General features: G+C 38.5%; 1 protein-coding gene across 1 annotated transcript in view; it reads left to right on the forward strand.

Annotated features, from left to right (window-relative positions):
• The window catches only part of LOC107672034 (biglycan-like), a 28,876-nt gene extending 19,205 nt beyond the window's left edge, over positions 1-9,671 (forward strand). Inside the window, exons 3-8 of the mRNA XM_016465108.1 lie at positions 4,975-5,087; positions 6,443-6,656; positions 6,784-6,894; positions 7,123-7,216; positions 8,889-9,027; positions 9,104-9,671. Coding sequence (XP_016320594.1) covers positions 4,975-5,087; positions 6,443-6,656; positions 6,784-6,894; positions 7,123-7,216; positions 8,889-9,027; positions 9,104-9,301 — 869 coding nt within the window. The 3' untranslated portion in view covers positions 9,302-9,671. The remainder of the gene's footprint in view (positions 1-4,974; positions 5,088-6,442; positions 6,657-6,783; positions 6,895-7,122; positions 7,217-8,888; positions 9,028-9,103) is intronic.
• Positions 9,672-10,845: the final 1,174 nt, after the last annotated feature.

Genomic DNA, 10,845 nt, shown 5'->3' on the forward strand with positions numbered 1-10,845 from the left:
GAGGGGCACCTGCCAATATCCTTTGGTGAGGTCCAAGGTGCTGATGTATCGAGCCTTGCCCAGCCGGTCCAAGAGCTCATCCACCCGCGGCATGGGATAGCCGGCAAAGGCAGAAACTTGATTGACCTTCCGGAAGTCGTTACAGAACCGGAGGGTGTTGTCCGGCTTTGAAACCATCACGATGGGGCTGGTCCACGGGCTACGGGAGGGCTCGATGATTCCTAGTTGGAGCATCTTCTTGACTTCCTCCTCTATAGCCGGCCGGCGAGCTTCCGGTATCCGGTATAAACCGCTCCACCAGGCCATCCGTCTGCGGGTGGTAGACCGACGTCCTCAACTGTTGGATCTTGAGGAGGTGAAAGATGTCCGCCATGAGCCTGTCTACCTCATCAATGCGGCGCACTTGATCCCAGCAGTTCCGCAGGCGGTCGTCCTCGCGTTGTTCCCTGCCGAACGAGCCCCCGGTCGTGACCTGGGAAAACACATCAAGGTAGACAGATGGTAGATTAGCGTGCTGACACTCACCCTCCCTCTCGCTGTCCGTCGCTAGGTAGGCCGGCCTTGGTCTGGGCGGTCCCCGACGGGGTCGCCGTGGCCCATTCCGGGTGGTACGGCCTGGCATCCTGGGTCCGAGGAGGAGCTTCTGGAACCCCGGCCAGTCCCGTCCCAGGAGCAGAGGTACGGGGAGATCCGGCACAATGCCCACCTCGATGGCCCAGGTCCCGGGCTCCGCTGAAATCCGCACTGTACGGGCCGGTACATAGCGGGTGTCTCCGTGCACACACGTCAGCGGCAACTGGGATTTCTGCTCGGGCCTGGGTCGTACCAGGGACGGTTGCACGAGGGTGACTGAACTGCCGGAGTCCAAGAAGGATTATTGCCCACACACTGATCACACGTGCTCTAATGAATGGTGCTCGGTGCCCGTCTCAGCGTGGTGCTCGTGGGGTGAAGTGCCGTGGTGCAGATCCCTCTCCCAGGGTGCCTTCGGAGTCTGTGAACAAGGAGAAACAAGCATTAATGTCGCCTGGAGCTCCGGGGTGCCTTCCCGCTGGTGTCTCTTCTCCTGGCTTTTATGGCCAGCGGGAACGAGCTCCAGGTGCGCCACTCATCACGCACAGGTGTTGTGCTTCGGTGATCAGTGTGGCAGCGGCGTTTCCAGGGCGACGCTAATCTGGACTCGGGATACTCGCCACACTATCTATCTATCTATCTATTTATCTATCTATCTATCTTGTCTGTGTGTAACAGTAATGACACAGTGAAATTACATTGTTGGAATCACTTTGAGAATGATTTTTCTATTTGATGAACGATAAAAACTTTGACAGCCAATCAGAATCCTTGAACATTTAAAGTGGCAGATGACAAACCAGCAACGCAGGCTTATAATAAAAGGAAGGATTGTCTATTGGTGTGGGCACTAATATAGTCAGTGTTACAGTTATCTTCTAGCATATATCTAATATATAATATAATATTGTTCTTGGTGTGAATGGGCTAATAATCTTTAAACATATTTACTTTAACTGTACAATAAATCATCAAATCTTTAAATTATTTCAATTCAATATTAAAAGCATCTTATAGAGACCTCTTATAGAGATTGAGCCCTCATCCAAGCAGGCAAAAACAGTCGTTTATGAACATGTCTGTTTGTTGTAGTTTAGTCTCTCAGAAAACTGGGGCTTGAATGGGAAACAGTTAAAAATGCCTGTGTAATTTTCCATTGAGCTGTAAGAGGGGTTCTGTGTTGTTTTTATGACACACACGGGTTGTTTTACAGGAAGACAGTGTGAGAGAGATAGACAGGGAAAGTGAAAAAGAATGTGCGAGGGAGAAAGACAAGTGATGAAGATTTGGAAGTCTTTGATGAGTGTTTGTTTATTTCAGAAGGCCGGAAATAGTCCTGGGTTATGTCTCGTCAGCAGTACATCCACAAAAGTGGTAATTTAGGCCTAAAATTTAAGTTTGTTTTTTTTACAGGGGCCACTTCATTTCATTGTGATTGCTTTTAGAAGGTCTTGTTTTCTTTTCCACGGATAGGAAATAACAGACCTACAATAAAAGAGGAAACCGTTAACTGAACTGATTTGTTAAACCATTTACTCTCACCTTATAGGAACTTTTTTGTCATTCAAATGAATGTTATGCTTTTCAGCGATCACTCAGTTTCCAAATCTAAATACATAAACTGCGGATGGACAAACATATGTACAAGAATTATATCAACACAAAACAAACAAACCAACCAACCACCATGTATGTGTGCAACCATGAAGCAGTGGTGGAGCTTGATTTTTTAGTATGTGGGAAAGTGAGTAGGCCTGTCTCCAGAAATTGTATAAAACCTTATATTTCTGACAAAATTTAGCCAGTTTGTGTATTTTTTCTGCATGGCACCAACAGCACCTATTGAAGCTCCGCTGTAATTCTATAGTCATACTTAAGGATACACACTCTCTTTCATTCTCCCGCCAAGTTTGCTCAAGTTATGATCCTCATAGAACATTTACAGCCATTGAACTGACAGAAGCAACAAGAACTTCGGAATTTGGAGTTATTATTATTTAAATTATATGTATTCTTTTTTAGTTTGTGCGTGTCTGACTATGTTTGCATATGTGCATGAATGCTTTATGCCATGTGTTTTGGTCTTTGCAAGTGATTTTGTTTTCGCAAAATGTCATTGCATCTTTGTTTATGCTTGTGGATTTGATATAAAAATCGAAAAATACAGGCCTTGCTTTAGGCGGTTCTTTCTATGCTTCCTCCCACTGTGATGAAGGTTTGCTTGTAATACATTGATCTGTCCACTGCAATCTTTTATTTTCTTTCGTATCTGGAAGTTATTCTGCCATGTAGGCTATAACTGAATTGATGGTGATGCTTATTCATAACAGTTGTTTATAATCGTGTATATATTTAGGTGGTTATGTGCCTTCATCATAAAATATGTTCCTACTAGGGGGTGTAGATGTGTGCAGAGCTGTGGTTGGGGGGGCTGCGATGTGCTGCGCTCTGGAGTTTGGCATTGTGTTTATTAGCGGTCGACTGGTTAAAGTCACTGAGCACTTGTTGGTTTGAGTGGCAGGTGGGCAGATGGCTTGGAAGAACTATTGTGAAAGGAAAACAGGAAAGATCTTTGACTTGAACTTATAGTATATTGGCTTAAAATGGCCAATATATTCTATGAGATCATTTCTTTTGTTTTTTGTTTTGAAAAAACAAAATGATTAAATGATTAAAATTATTACAATTCTTAGAAATTAAGTTTTAAAATAATATTTAATGCTCATATGTGATTTTCTGCTACTATCATGCAGTATTTTATCCCCCTTAAACCCCAAAACAGTTCTGTTGGTTAATCAAATTGTTAATGGGTGCGCTATTCAGTGCTTGATTATAAATTCTAGTATTCCTAATTTTACTTGCATAAAATTACGATGCAAAGTCTGCATAATTTATTTGTTTAAAAATACAGGGAAAACTGTGTAATTATGTGAAATATGATTACTATTTTCTATTTTAATATTTTAAAATGTACTTTATTCCTGTGATGCAAAGCTGAATTTATAGCAGCAATTCATTCTTCAGTGCCATATGATCCCTCAGAAATCATTCTGATATGTTGATTTGACAATTCTTATTATTTTCAATGTTGAAAACAGTTGTGATGCTTTATATTTTGTGGAAACTATGATACATTTTCCCCAAATTTTTTAAGAAATAGAAAGGTCAAAATGACAGCATTTATTTGACATACTGTAGAAATCTTTTGTGACATTAAACATGTCTTAACGTGTCAGTCACTTTTGATTAATTTAATGCATCCTTGCTGAATAAAAGTATTAATTTCTTTAAAAAAAATTTACTATAAACATTCTGTTTTCCATGTTCTACAGTGTATAAGACTGATATCATAGCATGCTGATATGTTCCCTATAAAAAGTATGCGGCACTTGGCATCAAAGTTTGTGTTCAGTGTACATTGTGAATGTAAATCGCCCCAGGTTCACTTGACATTTGCAAAAATGTATATTTTAAACAAAAAAATGCAAAGCTAATGTGATGATGGCAGTTCCCTAGATCTGAATAAGGAGCATATTAAACACTATGACACACAGAAACACGAAAGTCTTTTCTGTGAAAATGCTGAGTTGATTAAGGTATCCAGAAGTAGTTTTTTCACTAATGAAAAACAAGTCAAAGTGATTTTCTGTGGTAATTGACTGCAGGCCACAGATGCTGTCTGTAGAGATTACGTTTTTATTATTTAATCCAAAACATATCAATATATTCCTTTGATATGCTTAATATCTCAATTATTTCACTTTTTGCTCCTGCTGGAAGCTAGACGGCTTGGCAGTTGTGGTTCTCAAGAACACTATAAATGGCTGGAAGGCAACAGAGGTTGAACCCAGCCTAGTATAAATTATTGGGCTCTGCAGGAAATCATCATGAATCATTGGCCTGATTTAGAATCCTGGACACTTTACCGTTAAAACAGACACAATGCTGGATTTGTGCTTTGATGTGGTTCTGCTGGAGTTTGCATATAGTTTTGTGATGTGGTCCATGTGTGGCAAAAGAACCCAAATGATTTTTAAAGTGCACATTTAAAGTGCTGGCAGAACATCCTCCGGTCATCCACCTCTAATATAAAGATAAACTAATGCAAATATAAACCTGACACAGAATTGAAAATGCCCAATAAGTACTCATTTGGCCACAATAACTGGTTTATATCTAACTAAATATCTTGTTAAAGACATGCTGTAATTATTAAGATCTTCAATTGTATTCACTATTTAATTCTGTTATTTTGATGTCGAATAAAAAGCCCTGTCATGGGGAAATCCAGACCAGATGGTGAGCTAATGGTCTCTCTGTTCAGACATTTGTATACAGATCTGTATGCTCTATATCCTACAAGCTTTAAATTAGCTGTAAACATTTTGTCTTCATGTTTAGGTTTGATTGTAGTGCCAAAGGAAATTCCCAGAGACACCAAACTCTTAGACCTGCAGAACAACCGCATCACAGAACTGAAGGAGAATGACTTCAAAGGACTTACAAACCTCTATGTAAGACACTGATGGGGATCAAAGAAATGAGAACTAGAGAGGGTGAAGGTCAAGCAGTAAATTCTACTCCCCTTTAAAAGGGATAGTTCACCCAAAAATGAAAATTCTGTCATTAATTACTCACCCTCATGTCATTCCAAACCCATAAGACCTTTGTTCATCTTCAAAACCCAAATTAAGATATTTTTGATGAAATCCGCGAGCTTTCTGACCCTGCATAGACAGTAACACAACTACCACGTTCAAGACCCAGAAAGGTAGTAAGGACATTGTTAAAATAATCCATGTGACATCAGTGGTTCAACCTTAATTTTATTTATGGTACTCTGAAACGGAAGACAAGATATTGTTGAATAAAGTCGTTACTTTTGTTTTCTTTGCACATAAAAAGTATTCTCGTAGCTTCAGAAAATTACGGTTGAATGTCTGATGTTACATGGACTGTTTTAATGATGTCCTTACTACCTTTCTGTGTCTTGAACATGGTAGTTGCTGTCTATGCAGGGTCAGAAAGCTCTCGGATTTCATCAAAATTATCTTAATTTGTGTTCCGAAGATGAACGAAGGTCTTACGGGTTTGAAATGACATGAGGGTGAGTAATTAATGACAAAATTTTCATTTTTGGGTGAACTAACCCTTTAATAATGGGATAAGTGAGAAAAATACATATAGATGAGGCTGAATTTAAAATACAGTTCATAATACTGTAAATTTATGGATGGTTTCTTGTGCTGTTCACTGATGTGTGCCAGTCTCACAGCTTGATTTTTTGTTTTTTTATTCGCCGTTGGCTGATGCAGCCCATCAAGCTCCATATTAGCTAAATATGTCGCTATTTACTTTAATGCTGTAGATTTAGATGTTCATTTAGATTGAATATTTACATTTTTATGTTATACATTTTACATAAGAAACAACGAGACAAGCATGTTTTGGCTAACTCTTTGAAAAATTGGTCTGTCGTTTACAGCACGCAGTACTTTACGTTTGGCACTCTGTGCAAAACAGCCTGACAGGATGTTCAAACAGTTCAAGTCTCTGAAGAAGAATGCTCCTGTAGTTCGGGAAACACACGCCGGTGCCAAACTGAATGTTTTAGTTCTCTTCTTAGAACTCATATTATCCCCAATATTTATCCCTAATATTTACTCAGCCTCTCTCACCAAACACAATATTTGACATGGCCTGTAAAAGAAGAAGAAGAAGAAAAAAATAACAAGACATTAAGTTATAACATCATTTATAAGTCATTTGATTTTGTGTACATATTTAATGCTCATGGTCAAGCTATTATTAATCATGTCTTCATGACTTTCTATGAACCAAATGCTAACGTCCTCCTGTCTCCCGCCAGGCTCTGTCACTGGTCAACAACAAGATCTCCAAAGTCCACCCGCGAACTTTCGTACCCCTCCTACACTTAAAAAAGCTTTATTTTTCCCGTAACCTCCTGACAGTGGTACCCAAGAACCTTCCCCCATCCCTGGTGGAGCTGCGCATTCATGACAACCGTATTAAGAAGGTTGCAGAAGGAACGTTCTCTGGTCTGGGCAGCATGAACTGCATTGGTTTGTATGCGCGCTCGCCATTATGTGGTATAGAGGTTACAGTCTGACCAAACCATTTCCTTTTTTAGATGGAGCCTGCTGGTTTTTGTGATGGGATATTCTGTCTGATGTTGAATGCTTCTTATAGAGATGGGCGGAAACCCTATTCAGAACAGCGGCTTTGAGCCTGGCGCTTTTAAAGGCCTGAAACTCAACTACCTGCGCATCTCTGAGTCCAAACTCACTGGAATACCAAAAGGTGATTCTTTAGAATAATCATAAAAATCATTAAAGAGTGAACATTTTTCTCGTATTTATTTTCAGAAAGAACATTTGGATAATTACTCTGTGCAATTTCTCACTTGAATGAGCTTTAGGAATATCTTTGGACATAAATCACAATTTGCATGAGCTTTAATGTAATGTTAAGAGCAGAGACGAGGTGCTACTTCCAATTATATAATGATGAATGTTCCTCTCCTTCCAGACCTCCCTGACAGTCTTCACGAGCTCCACTTGGACAATAACCAGATCCAGGCCATTGAACTAGAGGACCTGAGCCGCTATAAACACCTGTACAGGTGAAGCCACTCATGACTCTCCTGCACTTCAACACACAACATGCCTTTTCCCAGTCTGTGGACTCGCTATAAAGCAACAGCGCCATCTGGTGTATGACAATTTAATGATGTGGGGGGATAAAACAAAATGTTTACTGTAAGTTTAGTTTAGTAGAGACAAAATCTTTTTATACAAAATACACAGTTAAACTTGTTTGCAATCATACGTGATTATAGCCTATGTTTGTCATCTTAGGTTCCTGAAAATCTATTATTCTGTGCAATCTCTTTATTTTTACTGAAAACAGCTGCAGTCATTTCACTCAAAGTCAAGGATTATCCTTTAAATTGCACAAAAATCACAATTGGCAGTTTAAGTTGTGTAATCTCAAAAGTGTTGTTAACTAAAACTATTGTGCTGACAAAAGCTTGCAATGAAACAAAATTTTTAAATAAATTAAGAAAATGGATGTTTGCAAAAACTAACTTGAAATTGAAGTGTACATTATAACAAACTAAAAACAAATAACACTACAGAGAAAGTTTTTTTTTTTTGTTGCATTTTTAGTAAATTCTAGATGGTCTGACTTTAGTAGAGTTGGGGTACATGGACTCAGACTTGGACTTGGACTGGAATTATGAATGAATTCGGATGCACTTGGGCAGACTCATACTCGAATTCGACACATACTCTGACATTTTGGACTAAGCCAAAACCAAAACATGCGTAATATGAAAGATACAAAAAATAAGTCACAAAATAAAATAAAGAAAACAAGACATTATTAACAAGATATAAACGTCTCTCACCAAAACTCAATTGGTTAATGTCTTGGACTCGACTCAAATTCGAAAAATGTGGACTCTGATCAAATACTAGTAACTAGGCAGAGTGGGATTGTCTGATGTAACACAATGTAACACATGTAATACAACCTACCACTATTTGATGATGATTGGTCTGAAATCACAATAATAACCCAGCGTTCAGCAGTCAAGTTAAGCCATGGAACAATGCAAAGACAACACAAAACAATTCATTCTCATATGGTCAATCCAAATGGCCTCAAACTAAATTTGTAACTATATTTAAAAGATTATACGGCATGAATTTGTTAACTTTGACAAATCCAGTGACTTGCTCTCCTGTGTGGGCCATCTGACGGTGCTGAATCATAGATGCCCTAGAGATGCCTGAGTGATGGCAGTTACAAATTTACTGCTAAATGTACCTGCAATGGCACATTTAATTAAACTGCAGCTGTTTTGATATACAGTAAACTTGACAAATGACTTTAATAATTTTGTTGGTGTTATTTATTTATTGTATTTCATGCACAATTTGTATGTTATATGGGATGAACACATTAAGGAATTTAAATAAAACAAAAAATTATTTTCATTATGCATCATTAAAGCAAACTTAAACTAAACTGATATTAAAAATCCAAATAATAGTGAAATAATAACCCTGATATTGGTCTAACTCATGCAAATCTCTTATTGCAGAAAAACCCTGCATGTGCTGGATTTTTATAGTGCAGCTTGTCCTGCGGGGCTGCAACTGACCCAGTGCCTGTTCACAGTGTTTCCAGTCTATTGTGTTTCCACCTCACTAGATGCCTGTCACCATGTGTGTGGCCCATCTATTGTCTGTTGCTTATTCATTGCTGTGCTTGCGCTTGTTTGCCAGATTGGGTCTGGGTTTCAACCACATCCGGATGATTGAGAAGGGCAGCCTATCATACGTCCCTAATCTCAGGGAGCTGCATTTGGAAAACAACCGGCTGACCCGCGTCCCCATGGGTCTGCCAGACATGAAGTACCTGCAGGTGTGAGATATCAAACATGAACAAAAAGTGTCCCATTCACAAATGCACGATCATTGATTTTTGCTTTGTTTTTCAGGTGGTCTACCTTCATTCCAACAACATAAGTCGAGTGGAAGTTAATGACTTCTGTCCTCTGGGTTTCGGCATGAAGAGGAGCTTCTATAATGGCATTAGCCTCTATGGCAACCCGGTTAACTACTGGGAGGTACAGCCTGCCACCTTTCGCTGCGTTGGAGACCGACTGGCCATTCAGTTCGGAAACTATAAGAAGTAGAGAATGGATGAAAAGAGAGATTTGGGGACAAATAACAATGCTGGAATTGAAACAGAACAGAAAAAAACTTGGAGAAGGTGGGCCAAAATGGTGTCAACAAACAGTGTTTGCAAATCATTTTTATTATGTATCTTTGGATGGAAGTCTAAAGGTTCACACCAAGTATGTTAACTATAATGATAAAGATATAGTTTTAAAAATGAAATGAAATTTAAAGAATAAAATTAGAAGTATAGCACAGTCCGCACCACAACTATAGCGATAACTTTTGTTGGAATCACTATCAGGCCGATTTTATTCAGCAGATGAATGATAAAAACATTGACAGCCAATCAGAATCCACATTTTAAAGAGCTCAAGCATTTAAAGGGGCAGACAACAAAACTGCAGCATCCATATAATAAACAGAATGTTATCATCTGTTGGTGTGAATGCTAATGTAGTTATAGTTATCGTTATCTTTATAGTTATCAGTCTTGAGGCGAACAGGCCTGAAAGAGAAAAGGAAGGAGCAATAAAAATAAGTCATGGAAACTTCAAAAAGAAATTTGATCTCTTACAACTGGCTCAAAACTATAATAATGGTCATTGTTTTTTAAGTGTTTTACAGTAAAGTCTTAACATTATCAGTTCACTTTTTAAGGGCTCTTTGTTTGCTTGACAACTTTATAATAATATTATTGATATGTACTGTTATATTGTTATTATTTTATATTAGTGTATGTTGTTTTTTTAACGGTGAAGTTTGGATGGAATGTTGAAATGGGAAGGTTAAATCTAGATTCTCTAAGATAAATCTAGAAATTCATGGTGCTTATAATAAGTGTATCTGTGTTGTTTGTAAAAATTGTGGCTTGCGTTTTTCTCCAAATTTGCCTTGCTTCCTTGCTTCAGGGGTCTTATTGTTGTGGGAGTACTTTAGGGCAATGGAGGACCTTTACACAGAGACAATATAATTGTGTCGTCGAGTTTCATTCAGCCAAATGCCTCATGTTCTTACCCAGACCTTTTGGGATCGAGGCTGATTCAGAAAAGGATTGTAATGCTATGTTGTTTTGCACAGTTTCTCTATGAATTTCAAATCTTTTCTTTGTAGCGTGTTGTTTTTCTCATGTTTTCTTTGGCAGTGACCCTGCATGCATTTACGCTAGTGCACCGCACACTACTGCATGTTCCAATAAAATATCTTTCAGCTTGACTTCAGGAGCAGAAGTGGTGTACCATCATGGTTTGAAAGCTGTGACTAATAAAACTTGAGTTAACACGAGTTTGAGTTCAGTGAAATAAAACATTTGAAGAATGTCTCCTCTTTTCTCAATAAAGCCAAATATCGATTGATTGCATTATCAAGCACAATGTCAATGGATCACTCTACTTGTTGCAAACCATGTCAGAGAAATTCCAGATTTTATACATAAAAATAAAACAAAATTATGAAAACATTGTGGAAGATGTATTTATGTATCTGAGTACTTCTTGTATGATTACGTTTCTGTATATACATGGACAAAAGTATTGAGACACACAATTAACATCTTAATTAC

This window comes from Sinocyclocheilus anshuiensis, unplaced genomic scaffold, assembly GCF_001515605.1.
Source record: "Sinocyclocheilus anshuiensis isolate Anshui unplaced genomic scaffold, SAMN03320099.WGS_v1.1 scaffold1053, whole genome shotgun sequence".
NCBI classification, from domain to species: Eukaryota; Metazoa; Chordata; class Actinopteri; order Cypriniformes; family Cyprinidae; genus Sinocyclocheilus; species Sinocyclocheilus anshuiensis.